General features: G+C 40.7%; 1 protein-coding gene across 16 annotated transcripts in view; it reads left to right on the plus strand.

Moving 5' to 3' along the window:
- The window catches only part of CACNA2D3 (calcium voltage-gated channel auxiliary subunit alpha2delta 3), an 839197-nt gene that overhangs the window by 445319 nt on the left and 372301 nt on the right, over positions 1 to 21577 (plus strand). For all 16 annotated transcript variants that reach the window (XR_005582636.1, XR_005582637.1, XM_039480709.1 and 13 more), the window contains 4 exons: positions 2019 to 2150; positions 5870 to 5930; positions 6013 to 6163; positions 14725 to 14799. Coding sequence is in view for 14 of the 16 variants with exons in the window: in XM_039480709.1 (XP_039336643.1) it covers positions 2019 to 2150; positions 5870 to 5930; positions 6013 to 6163; positions 14725 to 14799 (419 nt within the window). In the remaining 2 variants the exon portion in view is untranslated. The remainder of the gene's footprint in view (positions 1 to 2018; positions 2151 to 5869; positions 5931 to 6012; positions 6164 to 14724; positions 14800 to 21577) is intronic.

Below are 21577 nucleotides of genomic sequence, written 5' to 3' on the forward strand. Positions count from 1 at the left end.
AAAATCTGCTTTGTTGAGCTTGCTTTTTCAACAGCCCTTCTGTGTAAACCTAAATATTTAGATGAATGCAGAGTTCAAAGATGTGTAGCTGAGACATTTCCCTTTTTCTCCTGGTGTTTTTCTTTGATGAATGTAAGGATAGAAAACAATTCACCTTTTTTCCACTCCATTAAAATCACATTCTAAGCAATCTTCTGAAATCAATGCAGAGTGCCATTATTTTACAAGTCTGTGGAAGCATTATCTGAAACACTTGAACAAGTGGGTAGTTGTATGTGCTTTTTAATTACAGCTCTGATTTAAGTTAGCTTTATTTTTCTAGTGGAAGTGTTATTTCAAATACTTGAACAAGTTGTGTGTGTGTGTTCGTGCCTTTAAAAACAATGCTACAACTAAGATTTTAAGTTAGCTTTGTTTTTTCTTTTTGAAACCATTGCTTTTAGGTACAGGTTGTATTAGGAATATAGAGCGTCTTTCTTTATCATGTCTCATTTCACAACCACATGTGATATCTAGCTCAAAAAACTTGGCTTCCAAATATATTAATTCAATTTTGCTTTGTCACTTTTATGACAAATAACCACTTTACAGCATACAAAAAGTACTAGGGTGTCTTAGGATTTTAAGTGTCACTGGTTGAATATACTTTGCTGTATCAAAAGAAAAAACAAACATAATAGAAAAAAATTCTTCTCACATGGAGAGTTTTAGTTTGCTTTCATGTACTATTCTGTTTATGGGAATAAAAAATAGGTCAGTCAGTGTTGGAAAATCCAAGATCCATGTTTTTTCACATAGTAGTTAGTGCTATGCTCTGTTTCCTGTGCATTTGTTTGTTTATCACAATACACTTACATACTCCAACAGGAAATGGAAGGCACTTTGCTTTCTAATGTTAATGCTGAATAATATATATTATTATAAAGTAAAACATACATTAGACTCCATTGTACTAAAAAAGTACTACTATGCAGAGGGTCTCCCTCTAAAGATTTTAGCGAAGATAGGAGTGTTGGTGTGTAAGAGTACACATCATAGGTAACAACATGGCGAAATAGAATCTGTCTTTTGACAGGGATATTATGTATGTTATCTGCACAAATAAACTTTTAACATTCAGTTAAAGTGACCATACTAAATACAAAATATTCATACAGAATACATAAATAACATTATCATGAAAAATCCTGAGCCTTAAGTGTGTAAATTATGAGTTAAAGTAATTAATAATCTGTTACCCTTACAGTACATTCATTCAGTAATAGTGATGTGACCCTTCCTGTTATGTATTCTAATTAACACATCTCACCTATAAAGTATGTCTTGGAACTCTTACACAGATTAGTGATGTATATATTGAATCTTCTGCGTATATGTTTCCACTACGTAAAATATATAAATAGCGTTGAAAGTGTTTGTAAGTATGCCTGTAACTGCTTCAAAACAACTTAATTAAGAAATGGAGTGTTAGAGAGAGACAAAATAATCCCACCATGACTTCCTGCCACTTTATCCAATATTTGTGTTGTCACGTTGCATTAATACATGATGACATTGCATCATCATGACTCAACACCATTGTCCATTTATTCAGTATCATGTTATAGTACAACATACCATCATCACACCCATCTTTCCACACCTTGCTAGCTGTTGGGAGGGTAGTTTGATTGGGAAGTGCATTTGCCGCTCGCCCTTCTCCCTTGACTACTGAAGGAAGTTTTCTCTCTCTTTGGAGTAGGTATGTTTTGTGGGTCATCTCCTGAATGCTGAGAATGAAGGGTGGAGAAAATAGTTTCCAGAGGCCCGTACACACCAAGTTAATAGGTGGTGAGACCCAGAAAGTCCTGGAGAAATACTCACTGAAACTGTGGACTTCATAGGAGCCACATATAGAGAGGGCACTTGACTGATGAGCTACAACTTGCAGACCAATGGTTTTGGATACTGAATCAGCCAAAGATGATATGGTGCAAGGGATTCTATCAACTGAGTGTTACTCTTCTTTATTTTTTCAGATCCAGCTATCGTAAATGGAGTCTTTTGGTCAGAATCCTTAAACAAGGTGTTTGTCGATAACTTTGACCGTGACCCTTCTCTCATATGGCAGTACTTTGGAAGTGCAAAGGGATTTTTTAGACAGTATCCAGGTATGCATATTAATTAAAATAAAACGAACAGGTGATATTGCTGCAGGTTTCCATGAAAAAATTGGTGTTGCAGGTCCTGAATTTTGCAAGCACCCACAGATTTCATTAACTTAATTTAGAGTTCTCAGAGCAGTTCTTAAAAAAGCAAGGGCTATTAATATTTATCCCCTTTCCCCCCAATTAATATTTGTAATTGTGAAAAAATTGGGAATCGTCCAACAGCAAATATATTGCCACTTGCTTTTGCACATTTGCCCAATTCAGGTGTGACAGATATTGCAAATGCATGCAGTATCTTTGTGGGAACATATTGTATTAAGTGTATGTATCACTCTGGGGCAAGGATTGAATGTATGATTGTGTTCTGTTCTATGGGGGATGATTATCACAGGCAGGGCCGGCTTTAGGCTGATTCCCCCGGAATCGGGCCCTGCACCTAAGAGGGCCCCGCGCCGTAGGCACCTTTTTAATTTTTAATTTTTTTTACATACTTGGCAGCAGTCCAGGTCTTCAGCGGCACTTTGGTGGCGGGGGGTCCTTCACTCACTCCGGGTCTTCGGCAGCATTTCGGCGGCAGGGGGTCCGGAGCAAGTGAAGGACCCCTCACCGCCGAAGTGCCACCAAAGACCCGGACCACCACTGGGTATTCAAATCGGGCCCCGCAGTTCCTAAAGCCAGCCCTGAACACAGGGGGTGGCTTTTAAGCATACTGGCTTTCTGGGGATATCACAGTGTAAGGCAGGGAGATGTGCAGCATGAAAACCCTGGGAAGGAGAGAGAGAGAGAGAAGTTGTTCTCTGCCCAAGAGAGATGGCATTTGGGAGCCAGGAACCTTAAGTGGGTGACTTCAAGGGAGCACTGAGGGTGAATATAGGTGTTATTACCCTGAAACTGAAACACCATCTTTTTGTACATTTACCCAATTTAGTGCATTTTGCTTAGTGTTTGCAAACTTCTTGTATTATGACAACCAGGAAATTGATACAACTGAATGTAAATTACAAAAGAAATTGAGCCAGTACTTGCAGTTTTGCCATTTCAAAACTTCAAACTTATTTGCAAGGCCTACATTTTCGCACTAATCTTGTGCATGTAGAAATTCAGAGCGAGTTGGCATAATTTCAAGCTGAGACATCACTGGTTCCAGCAAATGCTGTACGTGCATACATGCTAGCACACACATGTAATAAGTGGGGAAAAAAGTTTGGAGAATTATAGGTATACTCATGTTCCTTGGTGAGAACAGGTAAGACCCAGGGGGCATTTTTCTGCATAGTGCTGTATCATATGAGATATTATTTAATTCTGCTGGATTTGAATTTTTAATAAAAAATGAAGTTTTAATTTTGCTTGGGAATTATGAAAATGTGACTTCAGGCAGAAGTGATGCCAACATTGCAACTGTAGAAATAGAACTCAGAGAGCTAACAATAATGTAAAAAGCCTAATTTTGGAGTAGTAGAGCTGTTTCATATTGTGGTAAGTAAAAGTAATTACTACATATCTTTATTTCTATGCAAAATCAAATAAAATTAGCATTTTCCTTGCTAATAATTTCCTCATTCATATGACTTAAAGCAGAGGTGGTCAAACTATGGCCCGCAGGCCACATCCGGCTTCCCCTGAGCTCCTGACTAGCCCCTGGCCCCTCCCCCTGCAGCCTCAGCTTGCTCTGCCGCCGGCGCAATGCTTTGGGCGGTAAGGCTATGAACTCCTGGGGCAGTGCAGCTGCAGAGCCTGGCCTGACCCAGTGCTCTGTGCTGCGCAGTGGCATGGCTGGCTCCCGCTGGGCAGCGCGGCTGTAGCGCCACCAGCCACCAGAGGAAGGGGTCAGGCAGTGGAGGGGAGGGTTTGATAGAGGGCAGGGGAGTTCGGGGGGTGGTCAGGGTGTGGGGCAGGAAACGGGGGTTGAATGGGGGCAGGGGTCCCAGAGGGGGCAGTACGGAAGGGGGGTCAGGGGACAGAGGGAAGGGAGTTGGATGGGGGCAGTCAGGAAGGAGCGGGGTTGGATGGGGCAACAGAGGGCAGTCAGGTGTGGGGGTTCTTGGGCGGTCAGGGGACAGGGAGAAGGGGGTGGAATGGGGTGGGGATCCCAGGGGGGCTGTCATGGAATGGGGTTGGATGGGGCAGGAGTCCCAGGGGGTGTGAGGGGCAACAAGCGGGGAGGGGATAGGGGCAGGGGCCAGGCCACCCTGGCTGTTTGGGGAGGCACAGCCTTCCCTAAGTGGCCCTCCATACAATTTCCGAAACCTGATGCGCCCCTCAGGCCAAAAAGTTTGCCCGCCCCTGACTTAAAGGGAGCCTCTCCCTGGTGCTGTGAGACTCATCTCAACCTGGGGTGAGATAAACTTGGGACATAAAGCAGAAAACCAGAAATCATGTCAAGTTCCACATATCAGATGACATGGTTTCAAACACCTTCTCTGTAGGTTAATAGAGACGAGAATTTCCTTTGCTGTAAGGCATGAAAAACATTCCTATAAGTTTCAAAGCATTAAAAAAAATGCTTAGGGACGCACAGGATGTTTCTGTGTCTCTGGCTATCTCTCTATTTGAAAAAATTACATGAGGCACAAAAAGATAAGTCATTTCTTAACCTGAAATAGTGTGAGACGACAAAAGAAGAGAATTCACTCTTCAGATCATTCTGATAGTACTCTGCTTGATGCAATATTTCCTCTTCATTCATTCCTTTTTTTATTTTGCACTTCCTTGGCATCTTCTGTCTGATGCCATCTGATTATCTCAAAGGATTGTTTTACGCATACATTTATTAACACCCATTAAACTCCAACGGAATACAGGCTCTTACATAAGACTCTGCTCTTACATAGCACCAGGTCCTGCTCCCATTAATTTCAGTGACAAAGCTCCCATTGACTTCCCTAATTCAAGATCAGGCCACTAGTTAAACTGCTCTTTTAGTTGATTGGTTAGAGGCTGTTTTCTGAAGTCTAAAGTCTTCAATGTTTGTATATATGTATGTGGTTGGCTGATGACTGACATCTCTCTCTCTCTAGGTTTTAGATTATAGTTCAGGCCTTAAGATCCTTGACATTTCAATAGTGGAAATTCTAGCGTTGTTAATTTAAGAGGATCCTTTATTGTGCTACAGATTGAATGCAAGTCCAGAAATATCTCGATTTAAAAACGGGGCGGGGGGAAAGGGGAACTGGCCTGTTGATGTTCTTTATTTGAATGCTAGTATTATATTTCCTCTGACCCATGGGTCAGAAACATTACCTCATCATAGTCACGTGGTCTGTCACACAATGTCTGAAACACAACCTGTGCGTGATGCCATCAAGCATGACAGTCCCTGGCAAGTTCAGTCATGGTAGAAAGAGTAGTGGGGAAATGGACTTGATTAGTATCATCATACTCTTGCCAGCTACCATGGCTAAGCATAGTGAGGCTCTAGACACATTCTTCACTGTGATGAACAGAATAGTGGAGAAGCAGCCTTCACCCTGCAGTGGGCTGAAAGCAGCTGAGAAAGATGATTATATTTCCCATGGTCCTATTTTGTTAAAGTATTTTTCCAGCATTAGCTACCGCAGTGACCAACAACTGCTATAGTTCTTTGTATGTGATATTTAAGCATGTCTGCTCAATCAATAAAATATTAGAATCCTTTAAATTCTACTTTCACCAGAAGCAAAGACACGTATTATGAACATTCTGATATATTGTGATCTAATCTTTTTTTTTTTAAACAGGAATTAAATGGGAACCAGATGAGAATGGAGTTATTGCATTTGACTGCAGAAATCGAAAATGGTAGGTAACAGTCAACCACCAATGTGTTTTTAAGAAATATAAAAAAATATAAGATCAGTCTGCATTTTGCTTCTTGGTCTAGGTACATACAGGCAGCTACTTCTCCAAAAGACGTGGTCATTTTAGTTGATGTCAGTGGCAGCATGAAAGGACTCCGTCTGACAATTGCTAAGCAAACCGTATCATCTATTTTGGATACCCTTGGAGATGATGACTTTTTCAACATAATTGCTGTGAGTTTCTCTGTATTTTTCTTTCCTTCACTTTCTAATTAATTGTTGTGTGTTGTATTCTTTGTCATAATCTACATTGAGCCATGAACATGAATAAACTGAATTTAGAGGACAGATATCGAGGACTGTGTAATGGCATGCTATTTCACTGAACCTCAGTAATTGGACTGGACACTCTTTGGATTTCTCCCAAAGCAACTTTATTCCTTGCTTTCACTTAACATACTGAAAATTCTCTGGACATATTTCCTCTTTGATCCCAACATATGACTCTGCCATCTGACACACAAAGTAGTTTTCTGTATGTCATTCTGGGAGTTGCAATAATTACTGCCATAATAACCTAATGTGATTACCTGAGTTGCAGCCAGCACAACTCTGGTGTGTGACTTTATGCAGCTTTTTAATGCAATCTGTTTGCTCAGCTTTCCACCCCACCCTATAGATGCTTTTTTCTCTGTTTTCCATAGTAGAGTGAAAGCTAAGGAATGCTTTGCACGTAAAAGTAAGTTGCAATAGACTTGTAGTGTCAGAGCCCCTTAGTTAAGACTGCAACATACTCACATCAAGTTTGCAAAGATACCGTCTAAGTTGTCAGTCTGAGATATGAGGGGTGGTGTTAGCTCCCAAGCCAATTGAGTTCCAGAACTGCTGGCTGCATAAGCAGAAAAGTCATGAAGCAAGTAAAGCAACATGCAGAACCCACTGCACTGTGTCATCTTGATCTGCGTATTATTACTGTGGGTCTCATTTCACTTTTATTCCTAATAGCCATTCTTTTTCTGTACTATAAAAGCAACAACAAAATAATGGCAAATATAGCAATTCATGTTACTCACCACCAACATTCTCTAATGGTCTGCAAAATTATATGTGAAAATTGGTATGTGACACTTATCCCCTGAGTTACCATAGTATACGTACGTGAGGACATACATTTACTATAGACCCTATTCAAATTCTAGATCAGTTTCCTATATGATCTTGTGATATGACATTGTTTTGCAAGGAATAGAATGGGTGCAGCAAAGCTGACCTGATGAGGTGCATTATCAGTGTTACTAAAGATGATACATTAAATCATTAATAGCTGTCATTATTTCTGTGTGATGTGGCAGTTAATTTTCCACGGCACAGTAACTTTTTTTAATTACAAGGTAAGAGCCTAATTCTGCAACCCTTAAACACAAAGGGACTACTCACGTGAGTAAGGGTGTCAGGAACAGGCGCTAAAAGTTGGCTGCCTTTTCAACTTATGTATTGTGGCTGCCCTTGGTTTATAGATTATACATGTTCCTTTGCTGATAGCTTTAAAAATGCTATGTTAGTGTCATAATCTATTGAATCTAGGATTTTCTTCAAACTGTTTAATTCAATATATGCTCAAGAGGTTATTCAGGTACAAGCAAGTGCACTTTATGTAGTACAAAATGTTCCCAGTAAGATGCAGATCTTTTGTATGTAAAATGTCTAAATAGGCCCTAAATAGCCAAACATTTACTATATTTTAACAGATAACAGGCAGTTAGTTCAGAATATCTTTCCTATTAATCTTTAATTACTCATTACATAATTAACAGAAACTCACAGAAGAGGAAGCCATAATTACATTCTGTACCAAGAAAGGTTTATTGTTCTTCAACAAAACTGTGATCAACTTAACTAATCTAAGTAACGTTCTAAGTGGCAAAAATGTATCAACTAAAGAATTAAGATATTTAACGAGTCATATTTAGTCGGTAATCATGATGCGTATCAGTAGTTGTGTCAGTTATTGTAAATGAATCAAGAAGAAAATTAAATGCTTTTCATGAAAATAATTTTCTTAATGGAGTAACCCAATAGACCGATCTATCTAGAAAAATGTATAAAAACTAGTGACTTTGCAATAAAGCTATGATAGAACACTTTACTTTAGTACAATAACCATACAGCTGCAAGTTGCTTAACTTATTATAGCAACTATATACTTACTCTTTTATCATTCTAGAGTTACTGCATGCTTGGTTTATTACAGGAACTCCAAAGAGATTTAGAGATCGTATTATTATTGTAACTATAGAGTTACTAAATGCTTCATTTAAGAGAGTGTCAAGCACTTTTAAAACAGTTTTTATTTTAATTTGTAGGCATTTTATATGATTTGAGCATAATATTTTTATATTATATTCTATACGATAGCCTCTTAGACAAACAGGGAGTTAGATATCAAACTGCTTTGGTTTGTGCTTGCAGATTTTGGATCCACATTTATTTGTAGACACAAAACTGAATCCACTGATGATGATTTGTGTTCATGCTCAAGAGCCCTTGCCATGGACCACGACCCCTTGTACTAGGCACTGTGCAAACACAGAACCAAACGAGCTTACAGTCTGTATAGAACAGGAAACAGCAGGTGGTACAGACAGACACATGGGGGAGTTCAAGGAAACAAGGAGAGAATATTAGTCAGCATGATTAGCAGTGGCACCTCCACACATCAGTTGCTTAACTGTGTTTTCAAGTTTTTTTGTAGGCATCACAGAAAAGGAGAATTTTAAGGAGGGTTGTGAAGCAGGATAATAAGGTAGTTTTGCAGATGCTTATTGGGAGCTCCTCCCAAGCATGAGGGGCAGCATGGGAGAAAACACAAAGGTGCTTGCTTGAAAATGGAGGCTGGCATGTGAAAATTGGTATGTGATACTTATCTCCCGAGTTACCATAGTATACGCATGTGAGGACATACATTTGCTGATGTACATACAGGGCTGATTGGACATAAGAGTCAACATCTCAGTCGTGAAAGAGAGATGATATGTTGGGGGGATAGGCTGTGAAGATCCTAGAAAGTGAAGAGAAGTAGCTTATATTTGATGCAACTGAGAAAGGGGGAACCAGTAGAGGATACAAAGAGAGGGATGGACATCGTCAGTGTGATGAACTAGGGAAATGATCTTTGAAGCAGTATTTTAAATGGACATGAGTAGGGTAAGATTACAGTGTCAAGCCCAGAGAAAAGGATGTTGCAGTAATTGAGATGAGAGATGATGAGAGCCTGGATGAAATTTTTAACTGTATGGATGGATAGGAGAGGCCATATCTTAAAGATGTTGTTCAGAAGGAATCGGCAAGATTTATAGACAGCTTGGGTATGGGCACCTAGAGAGAGATATCCAAGTTGAAGATGATGCCTGGATAAAGATCCTGAGCAACTAGTGTCTGTAGTGATCCTAAAAGGAGGTAGTGGGCAGAGCTTTTGGCAGAGCCATGTTGTACTTGACCTAGACTCCACTAGGACAGTGGCTTTCAAACTTTTGTACTGGTGACCCCTTTCACACAGCAAACCTCTGAGTGTGAACCCCCCCCCTATAAGTTAAAAATACTTTTTTATATATTTAACACCATTATAAATGCTGGAGGCAAAGCTGGGTTTGAGGTGGAAGTTGACAGCTTGCGACCCCTCCATGTAATAACCTTGTGACCCCCAGTTTGAGAACCCTGGCACTAGGACATATCAGAGTGAGAGGCTGAGATTTTAATTTGGGCAGAAGGAGATAGGTCTGCAGCAGAGTGATAGATCTATGAGTCATCAGCATAGAGATGGTAGTTGAATTTGTGAACAAGATTACTCAGACGTAAGGTGTAGCAGGACAAGAGAATGGGGGACTTAGAGATGTAAGGCAGAAGGGAGGCTGGGGCAGTTTCTGGAGAGGCAAGTGGGCTCAAGGGTGTTTTGGGGATTTTTTTTAAGATGGGAGGGACTAATGTGCGCTTGTAATATGAATATAAAGAGCTAGAGGAGAGTGAGAGGTTAAGGAGAAAAGTGAGAAGATGAGAATAGACACAAAGGTGATCAGGAGATGGGATGGAGTAATTAGAGCAAATGGAGAGGTTAAAGAGGGGAGCATTTGAGAAACATCTGTGTCTGTGACCGGAAGGAGGAGAGAGTTGCAGGAGGAAAAGGAAGAAGGAAGAAGAGGCAGTGGGAGGGGGAAGGTCATGGTGTTTTTATCAACTTTTTCTTGGAAGAAATCAGCAAGAATCTGTGTTGAGAGAGAAGTGGAGACAGGAGTAGGGGAAGGTTTGAGGACTGCGTCAAAGATGACAAAAAGTTGTCTGGGATTAAGGGTATGGAATTCAATTAAGTTGGAGAAGTAGAATTGCTTAGTTAGGAATATGGCAGAACTGGAAGGGAAGAGAATTAATTCATAGTAGAGGAAGTCAGCCTGGCCATAGGATTTCTACCAATAACAATGCAGCATAAGAGCAGGAAGTGAAGAGGGATATATTGGGGGTGAGCCAAGAGTCAGGGTTGGCAGGATGGATCTTGCAATGGGAGAGGGCCAAAAGAATCAAGCACAGGAGAGTAAACCATGGAGAGGGTCAGCAACTGTATCAGTGAAAGAAAGTAAGATAAGGCAGGAAGGAGAGGGCTTGGAGCAGATGAAGGGCTAAAGCCTGACTAAAAACAAGTTACGGTCACTATACAGGAACATCATTAAAAATTCAGTTAATTGAAGTATGCATAAGATAGGATAGTGAAAATATTTTAATAGACAGGGTATATATATCTGATATATATGGCCTGTTTCATCCTTTACTAAATTATTTTCTAAATATAGCTGTGTATATAGAACATAAAAGAGTCCAATGCAGGTCTTTCCAGAAAATAAACATAAAAAGATAATGTTAAAAATCGTTTTTGCTTTCATGGGTAGGTTACTGCAAAACCTATCCAAAATTGATGGACTAGATGATTGAATTACAAAAGTATTGTTGAAATATGAGTGTGATTTTGTGCAGTCTAAGTTAAAATTTAAGGTCAGATCATCAGTGCATGAACAGAGATGTCTGCAACAACAAGAGAACAGACATATTTTTTCAATTTGCTTTGAAGTATAACTCTAAGTCATGCATTAAATTAACAATATTATCATAAAAACCAGAGTGCTAATTCTGTCCAATGCTGAAATTTGAAAAATACTTTTCAGAAACATAAGCCATACATGAAATGAACAAAATATTAACTAGGATGAGATTGTTAAATCAATTTAAATGCCTCAGCCAAATGATTTTTAGCAAAGTTGATTAGAGGAGATCATTATTGGTGAGTTCAAGGCACAGCAATAAGACCTCCAGTTTTTAATGTGCAGAATTTCCATTATAACCATATCAACAGAGTTTGTTGTGATCATTCAGAATTGCATCATTTAAAGCCTTATTCATTCAGAATAGATGAAGGGTGAAATTTGCTTCAGCCTGATTGAGTAAATCAGGCTTTGTGCCACTGAAGTGTAGATGGTCGGATTTCACCTCCCCAACCAAACCTGAGCCAGCATCTAGGGTTGTAATATGTTTGCTCCTGCTTTTGGGCTGGTACAGTTGCTACAGATTCTGTGCTACTTGTACAGAGTGGTGGGATAGAGGAATCATATAAATAAAAAATTGCAGCTCCCCTGGTTTGAGCCTATTGGTATGCTCCATATCAGGCTGTCCAGGGATCTTTGTGCAGCCCTAATCTGGGTGTAAATAGAATGGAAAGCCTCATCTTAGCTCAGTACAGCCGAGGTGAATTTCATTCTCTCTCTCTATGGATTTTGTTTTAGATTTCTTAAGAGAGGAATTTGGAAACTGATTGAATGGAAGCTGCTAACTTCCTCTGCTGGACACTCACCTCAAGCCATATTTTCAAACATTAGTATTATGTGATCATACAGTATAACAGTGCATACAGATTATAACAGACACATGTTTCTAGCCTCAGTTTCCACAAAAAGGAGCAGCTGTTGCAAGGGGATATACCAGGTTATATGTCTCTCTCTCTCTGAGTAAATGTTTCTGGTTAGAGTCAGTTGGTGATCACCTGCTCACCCATTTTACTTTGCTCTTCTTGGCCTGCCCACTGGCCAGCCACGGGATCCTCTCCATCTCCTGACCTCACCTGCCAGCTTCTCTCTGCCCCCTGGCTGGATCCCAGTGCACCTCCAGCTCTGGGCAGTCTCTGCTTCCCACCACCTGTGGGGCCCCACCTGTCTCCCCGGAGTGGACTGGTGCAGAAGCCTGGCCCGTCTCGGCCAGTTGGGGGTGAGTGGGAACAGTGTGAGGGGCTTGGCTGGGCCCCTCCAGGAAAGTGGGTCCTGAGGAAGCTTGGCTGGGGCAGGCCCTGGCCTGGTGATTGCACCACGCCTGAGGGGCCGGAGCAATTCTCCATCCCGGGACCAGCCCTGGCGGCTCAGCCTGGCAGACAGTCACCTTCCAGCAGGGTCAGTGAACCCGGAGTAGAGGGCGGGCCTGGGTTTCCTCCTTCCCCCCAAACTCCCTGTCTGACACAGGAGGAGTTGACCTGGTCTGTGAGACACACCAGAGGGGAAGGTCTGATTTGGAAAGGGATCTGGCCTGTCCTCGACCCACTAGGTGGGACAACAGAGACGGCAGAGATTGTTTTCCCTTTCCCCCATGCTGGCCAGTGATGAGGTTATAGCTGAGTGAATGGCAGGTTTGTGCCACTAACAAAAGTGGCCAAACTGAGGACTACCGTGAACCTCTGAGGCGAGCAAATCTGCCAGAAAGCGCAAGATCCACCAAGGCAGAGGAGGAACTTTGTCACAGTGTGCATAGGAATCCTCAGAATGGATTGATATTGACTGCATTAAAATAATTAGGGATGTATACACACTAGCTGCAGAACAGGGAATCACTGACCAGATAGCACATGCCATTGATACAATAATCCAATTACTCTGTTACTCAGTTTGAATGCAGATTATAGCCGCTGCAGTCAGTGCGTGTAGTTACTTGAGAGTTATACTAGTGTATAACTGACAACAGAATTTGGCACAATGCCTCCAGAATAGTTTGGCTCTGATCAAATTAAATACCCTGCCCCATGCACTAACGATCATGTAATTAATTAATTGGAGAGCACTGCAGTCAGTGTCCACATGAATGAGGATGACTGACGTCCAAGAAGGAGAAGGCTGCAGGGGTCTAGGGTTAGACAGAATATGAGAAAAGGGAGCAGTGTGAAGCTGAAGAGAATGTAGAATAAATCCGGAGTCCCAGCCAGACATGGACAATGCAGACTCGTAATGTGGGAAGAACCTTGTTTTAGCAGCACTTTTGCAATGAATCATTGTAAGACTCTCTTTATTCTCATTGAGATGGAGCGAGGCGGAGTGAGTACTTACATTAATCATGTGAAATGTTTTCTCTGAATACTTTTGGCTGAACTCGCTGTCCTCTTTCATTGGCTGTCATGGTTATTCTACTGATTCACGTGGTACCTGTTGAGGGGTTAAACCAAGCAGAACTGGAGCATGAAGACCTCCCCCTCCATATTTTGGCTTCTGATCCCTCTGCAGAAGAACAGACAGAAAAGGAAGAATAGGGGTAACATTCATGCTGTGAGACTAATACCCACTTTTTAAAGGGTATTTTGGCATTCTCTGCTCAGGGTTGCAAGGCCTAAGGCTCAGATCAGTGGTGGTTAGGACCCTAAATACCTAACCACCAAGTTTCAGCCAAGTCCCCTTTTCAAAAGCTGAGGCACATACATCTCACTGGAAGTCAATGGGACTTACTATCCTCAATGCTTAGTTCACTTTTGAAAATGGGACTTAGGCCACGTTTACACTACAAAATTAAGTGGACCTTACTTACATTGGCATACAGCCGCCACAGTAATTACATGCCTGTCTCTGCTTTGCTTCTTGTATCGGCAGTACATGTCCTCCAGGAGCACTTGTGCAGATTGTCACTGTGTTGACCTAACTACATCGACCTTGACACTACGCCGCACATAGAGGTGGAGTTCTTAAGTCGGCATAGCGGGGCAAATTACGTCAATTGGAGCGAAATTTAAGTGTTGACACTTCCATAGTTAGGTTGACATAAGTTGCCTTATGTCAACCTAGCTCTGTAGTGCAGACCAGACCTTAGCCATCTAAGTCACATAGGCTTTGCAGTAGGCAGTGGAGCAACACCTAATACCTTTTAAAACTCTGGGCCCAAGTGATTGAAGCTAGTTTTACAAAGACTGCCAATCTCTGATTGATCACTTTCAAACATTTCCAGAATGGATTCAGATTCATAGAGCTTTGGCTCAGTTCCTATAATACCATCCCCCCAAAATGTGTCATGCCTTGACTCAAATATATGTCAGTGTTTGCTCAAAATGAAGCAGAGGATTGGGAATTAAGGCTGGAACTGTATCAGCATTGAATTCTTAATACTATCCAGATTCCAACCTGGGAGGTTTTTCTGTCAGCCAGTCTTCCTAAGACTCAGAACATTAGTATCTTTTGCTATAGTGTGGTTTATTTAATGATGTACAGTACTCACTAAACCTACCTGTATTCTGGCATTCAATCAAGTAGGTCCTCCCTTTTTAAAATTCCAGCCTTTGAAATACTAAGAATGATATGAAGAGAAAAAAAATCCCATATCCAGTTTTTTTAAATGAATTGAATTCTATTGTTTTTACTTTATATGCATTTTTTACTGTAGCTCTAAATCATTAAAATAAATTGTATCTTTCAAAGTCTTTAATTACATTTTCCATCTTCCCACTCCCCCCACAGTATAATGAAGAACTTCACTATGTAGAACCGTGTCTGAATGGAACATTAGTACAAGCAGACAGAGCCAACAAAGAGGTAAGGAATGAGAGTAACAAAGCAAAAAGGATGTGATGCTTATCACTGTATTATAATGATATTTTTAAAAATAACCAGATCCCGTTATTAGAACTTATTACATTAATTGTTCTTGTCCCATTTAAAAATAGTCTGTTATGTGACTCCGCAGGTAAGAAAAAAATGTTCGCTTAGTTACTTTGAGCAAATAAGCTTATTGGAATAATATATAAATAATTTCAATAGAAACTGCAGGCTATTAATAAAGTTTAGTCACTTTTTTTTCAAATCACACCATACTGGTTTAAATTGCTTTAAATTATAACTGTCTCACTGTTCTCAAAATTTACATAGAATCAGATACCATATTTATGCACAAAGAGGAATGTTAAAACAAAAATGTTTAAACAAATGAAAGCAACTGTAGTTTCTCTATGTAACACTGAAGTTTCAGCTTTAATGTCCTGAACTGTCAAAAATTATAATAATGGTATTCTTCTAGAAAGATCTCAAATCACTGTGCAAATTTCAAACGCAATCCTTCAGTCATTTCTCAGGGAACATTTATTTTGACTTCAGTAAGAGTTTTATTTGAATAAAGACTGTGGGATCAGACACTGTATAGGATATTTTGCCTACCATCTTAATGTGTTCATCCTACACCAGCAAAGGTACACATTAATTCTTGGTAAGTGAAAGTAAAAAGAATTACACTAATTGAAATTGTGCGGTTTTTTTGTAGACAGGATGGTCAAAAGGAGCAAAACAATGGAAAATGGCCTGCAGCTAGTACAATGAAAAGTCAAGCTAAATATTGGAAAGAGTGGAGGGTGGGGCAGATTCCAAACAGTGAAATCAGTCAGGCAATGGAACAGTCGACCTCAGAAGTGTTCGTGTCTGTATCAATTTGTGTAAAATGTGCTATCCACAAGCAATAAAATTATTGCCTAAAACTTTGTTTTTTGTGAGCTAGGCTATGACTTTTGTTTTTCATTAAGGCCATTTTGACATCCACAGAAATTCAGCTATGACTTCATTGATCATAATTTTTAAAGAAAGAAAAGCTTTAACATTCTAGCCAAATATTTTCAAACTTTCCTCTAGATGGAGAAATAAGTGAAGGATTTAAAAGTGACATTAAACCTGTTAAATTCAAGGAATTAAGGCTTTGCTAAAGGAAATCTCAGAACTGTTATATTTATACACCCATTCATAACAGAGAAGATTCAACAAGTACAATTAACCCCTTAAATGAGTGTCCAAAAAGTTTGCATAAATGAGTTTAAGGGATTTGATTTTCAGAAAGTACTGAGCCAGCCACCCTCTGAAAAATCTGACCCCTTTAAGGTATCTGAGGTTGGGCATCCACTAATCACTTCTGAAAATCTTGGCCTATACCTTTTGGATTTTTGTTCCAAGTTGCTCTCAAGATACAATATGACTTATTCACAGTAATATTTCAGGCCAGTTCGTTTCCAATCATTACCGTCATATTTGCCCCAGATATTCCTTGTCCCTTTGAAATCAGAAAATGGGGAGAAAAAGTGACAACTGCCAAAAGACAAGCAGAGCTGAACCTTGCAAAAGGCAATTAAAACCAGTAGTAAAAGATTCTTTAGTCATATAAGTTAAAAGAAAACGAAAGAAGAAGGGGGACCACTAAGTAGTTAGGACAGGGGTGGGCAAACCATGGCCCAGAGGCCACATCTGGCCCGTGGGACTGTCCTGCCCGGCCCCCAAGCTCCTGGCCCGGGAGGCTAGCCCCCGGCCCCTCCTCTGCTGTTCCCTCTCCCCCACAGCCTCAGCTCGCTCGCTCTGCCGCTGGCGCAGTACTCTGGGAGGTGGGGCTGTGAGCTCTTGGGGCAGTGCAGCTACAGAGCCCGGCCTGACCCGGTGCTCTGTGCTCTGTGCTGTGTGGTGGTGGCGGCGGCAGTGTGGCCCGGCTCCAGCCGGGCGGTGCGGCTGTAGCGCCGGCAGCGCGGTAAGGGGGCAGGGAGCAGGGGGGGTTGGATATAGGGCAAGGTAGTATGGGGTGGTGGTCAGGGGGTGAGGGTGTGGATGGTGGTCGGGGCGGAACGGGGTTGAATGGGGGCAGGAGTCCTGGGGGCAGTCAGGAAGGGGGAGAAGGTTGGATGGGGTGGCAGGGGTTCCGGGGGCAGTCAGGGGACAGGGAGAAGGGGTGGTTGGATGGGGCAGGGGTCCCGGGGGAGCCATCAGGAATGAGAGGAGGGGTTGGATGGGGCGGCGGGGGTCCGGGGGAGGTCAGAGGACAGAGACCGGGGGTTTGTAGATGGGGGCAGGGGTCCCAGAGGGACTGTCAGAGAATGGGGGTGGGGGTGGATATGGGTCAGGAGTCTCGGGGTGGCAGATAGGAGGTGGGACACAACCCCCTCCCTTAAGCAGCCCTCCATAAAATTTACGAAACCCGATGCGGTTCTCAGGCCAAAAAGTTTGCCTGCCCCTGAGTTAGGATGTGGTGGAGGTTAAAGATAATCTAGGTATGGGCCAACACCTAAAGGAAGACTTTGTCTCAGTTTTTAAAAAGAGTAATGAGGAGTTTGGGGATAGTGGCAGGGTGGCTAATGAGAATGAGGCTATGGAAGTAGAAATTACCACATTTCAGGTGGAAGCCAAACTCAGACAGTTTAATGGGACCAGCGCAGGGAGTCTGGATAATCTCTATCCAATAATATGAAAGGAACTTGCACATGAAATTGCAAGCCCAATAGCAAGGATTTTTAATGAATTCATAAAGATGAGGGTCACACCCTATGACTGGAGAATTGCAAAACTAGTACCTTTATTCAAGAAAGGAAGAAAAATGATTCAGGAAATGACAAGCCTGTTGGTTTGACCTCAATTGTATGCAAGGACTTAGAACAAACTTTGAAAGAGTAGTTAAGGGACATAGAGGTAAAGGATAATTGGGAATAAAATACAACATGGTTTTACGAAAGGTAGATTATACCAGACCAAATTGATCTCTTATAGAAGATAACTGATTTTCTAGACAAAGGAAATGCAGCAGATCTAATCTATGTGGATTTCAGTAAAGCATTTGATACAGTTCCACATGGGAAATTACTGGTTAAATTGGAGAAGATGCGAATTAATATGAGAATTGAAAAGTGGGTAAAGAACTGTTTAAAGGGGAAACTATAACAGGTCATGCTAAAAGGTGAACTGTCAGACTGGACAGAGGTTATTGGTGATGTTCCTCAAGGATTGATCTTGAGATAAATCTTATTTAACTTTTTCATTAATGATCTTGGCACAAAAAGTGAGACTATATTAGTAAAATTTGTGGATGGCACACAGGAGGTATCACACAATATTTAGATAACATTGAAAACTGGAGTAATAGAAATGGGATGAAATTTAATAATGCAAAGTCATCCTCTTAAGAACTAACAACAAGATTTTTTTCTATAAACTGGGGATATGCTAGTTGGAAGCAATAGAGGAGAAAAAAGATCTGGGTGTATTGGACAGTCACAGGATGACTATAAACTGCCAATGTGATGCAGCCATGAAAAAGACTAATGCAATCCTAGGGTACATCAGGTAAGGTATTTCCAGTAGAGACAGGAAGTATTATTACCATTATGCAAGGTGTTGGTGAGACCTCATCAGGAATACTGTGTGCAATTATGGTCTCCCATGTTTAAGGAAGATAAAATTCAAACTGGAACAGGTGCAGAAAGGGGCTATCAGGATGATCAGAGGAATGGAGAACATACCTTACAAGAGGAGACTTAAGGAGCTTGGCTTGTTTAGCCTAACAAAATTTAGGCTGAGGGGAGATATGATTGCTCTCTGTAAATAAATCAGAGGGATAAACACCAGGGAATGACAGGAGTTCATAGAATCATAGAAGAGGGTTGGAAGAGACCTCAGGAGGTCATCTAGTCCAACCTCCTGCTCAAAGCAGGACCAACCCCAACTAAATCATCCCAGACAGGGCTTTGTCTTTAAGTTCTTTGTTAGGGGCTGATGTTGGCAGAAGAACAAATGGATATAAACTGGCCATCCTAGGATTAAAATTGGACAAAGGTTTCTATCCATCAGATAAGTGAAGTTTTGGAACAGAGTTCCAAGGGAAGTAGTGGGGCAAAAACTCTAATTTGTTTTAAGACTCAGCTTGATAAGTTTATGGAGGGGATAGTATGATGAGATTGCCTACAATGGCATATGACCCATCCATGACTGCTATTAGCAAATATCTCCAGTGGCCAGAAATGGGACACTAGAGAGGGAGGTATCTGGCAGGTGTGTCTCACCCACATGCTCTGAGTCTAACTGATCACCATATTTGGCATCAGGAAGGAATTTTTCCCCGGTCAGATTGACAGAAACCCTGGTTGGTTTTGCCTTCCTCTGCAGCATTGGGCATCACTTGTTGGCTTGAGCTCAAGTAAATAGTGAATTCTCTGTTACCTAAAGTCTTTAAATCAAGATAGGACTTCAGCAACTCAGCCAGAGTTTATGGGCCCATTACAGGAGTAAGTCTGTGGCCTGTGATGTGCAGGTCAGACTAGATGACCATGATGGGCCCTTCTGGCCTTAAAGTCTAAGTCCCTGTATAAGGGGAAAACGGTGGCAATCTCAAATAACAGCGTGCATTGACTACTGACCTAATTACAACAACTGCATTTAGTTTATTGGGAAATACATATTGAGTATCTCATTTGTACAGTATGTTTTAGATATTTTAAATCTATTTTGTGTGTATTTTGGTACCTGTAGCTTTTGCAATGCAGTGGAAGGAGGCACTTCCTTGAAGGAATACAATTGTTTCTTCAGAAATATGGTGGAGTATCAAGTACAGTGCATGTGTATGTAGGATATGCACCAAATTGAAACAAAATTATCTCTCCAACAGACAATGGCAAAAAAAAATTGCCATTCAGTCTGCATCACCTATTCTGCTGTCTTGTTACAGTCACTGATCATGGTTGTTTAAAAGCGCAAATAGTTGCACAGAAATGGCTGGTTGGGAAGATATATCAGGAAATTGGGCATGACTGCGTGGTGGGTTTGTTCTAATATTTTTCCTATCCCTTCTTTGTCATGTAACCAAACTATGCAGTGGATCATATCACCAATGAAAGCGCAGAAAAATTGCCTGCTTTGTGACACTAGTTAATGTGTATTACATTACACATAATGGGTAAAATTTTCAAAAGTACTTAAATCACTTACAAGCCTAAATCTCATTCAAAAAGCATCAAAAGCTCTTTGAAACCCAAGTTCTTACATCCCAAGCAATTAGGTGCTTTTGAAAATTTTACTCAATATTTAAATATATGTGGTTCATCCCACCTGGTTTTGTATATTGTAGTCTGTGTTCTATGCGTGTAATTTCACTGTGCTCATTTTGATATTAGATTTGTTTAGAGCAATAATATATTCAACAAAAATATTCTAATGTACTCAATTACTGTTAGATTAATGGGCTAAATTCATCAGATAATTAATTTGCACAAAACATTTGGCCATTTCAGCTTGTGATTTGTTCATGAAGTGATCCTGATTTCTGCTAATGTATTTGCTATTCAGAGTTATTGCAAATAGTTTGAATGAACAATTTTTAGTTTCAGTTATTCAGAAACTGTTTACTTATTTGATTGGTATGGGATTGGTTGTCAAATGTTCACAAACGCTATTTTTTCAACATTCAGTCAGCTCCAGTGTGCAATGAGGAGGTGCAAAGAATTCTTTTTGCTATCATCTGAGATAACTTGCAGGAAGGGGAGAAATTTTGGAGAGGAAGAAAAAAGCAACTTATCAGCCAGATGTCCCTCTATAATTAGCAAATACTGAGGAAAAAAGCTGTACATCAAAATTTTCGAATATCCAACACATCTAAACTAGCAGCTAATAAATTAGGTTAGAAAAGTGCATAAACAATGTTTGTTTGAATCAAAATTCCTTTGATTTTCAAATGGCTGTTTGGTTTGACCATGATCACAACTTTGTTATTTACTTGCATTTGAAAAGCTAGTCCCTCCTAAATTCAAACAAAATTTTATTTTTCAGTGGAAGCAAATAATCAAATTGTAGCTTATTTTACTACAAAGCCTCCTCTAGCTTTCTTAGCAAATACAACTGTCACTTCCTTAACTGGCAAACTGCTTTTTTAATATTTGCCTCGAGCCAGTAGTTTACAAGCCTTATTTCCCCTTTAAAATCAAACTCTGCCTTGTAGCAGCTCTGCTACATTTGAAAGACTCTGAAAGTAGCTACTAAGCCTACTTTGATTTGGCTAAAAAGGTCAACTGTTGCTTGTCTTTCTATCAGATAGAACTGCCTTTTAAGTACCTGATTGCAGCTGAAAAGCCCAAACTGTCCCTTCCACACACCTTGGAGGAGAGCACTGACAACACTTTTCAATCTGAGGTTCAGCCCCAGGCATGTTCAACAGAGCAAGCCCATCCTCTCCCTTCTCCCAAAGTGTTATTTTCCTGGTTCACATCCCTTAGGCCCAACCTCACCCCTTTTACTGGCAGCACAGTTTTGTGGAGAAGAGGTGTGAGTTTGTGCATGAGCACGTTTGAGTTCTCGTGTGAGAGTGTGTGGATATTAAACTCATGCACACTAACATTTAAAAGCGGTAATGGTAGTTCCGCCTTTGCTGAAAAATTAACTGATATTGCATTTAGGAAAGAATTTTAAGAAACTACCGGGACAACCACCTCTGCAGCTTTCACTGCCACATATTCCAAAGTTTTGTGGATCCTGAGATCAAAAAGTAGGGCCATTGGCAAAGTGATTAAACTTCAAACAGGACTGTCCAAAT

This window comes from Mauremys reevesii, linkage group 7 (genome assembly GCF_016161935.1).
Source record: "Mauremys reevesii isolate NIE-2019 linkage group 7, ASM1616193v1, whole genome shotgun sequence".
Taxonomy (NCBI): domain Eukaryota; kingdom Metazoa; phylum Chordata; order Testudines; family Geoemydidae; genus Mauremys; species Mauremys reevesii.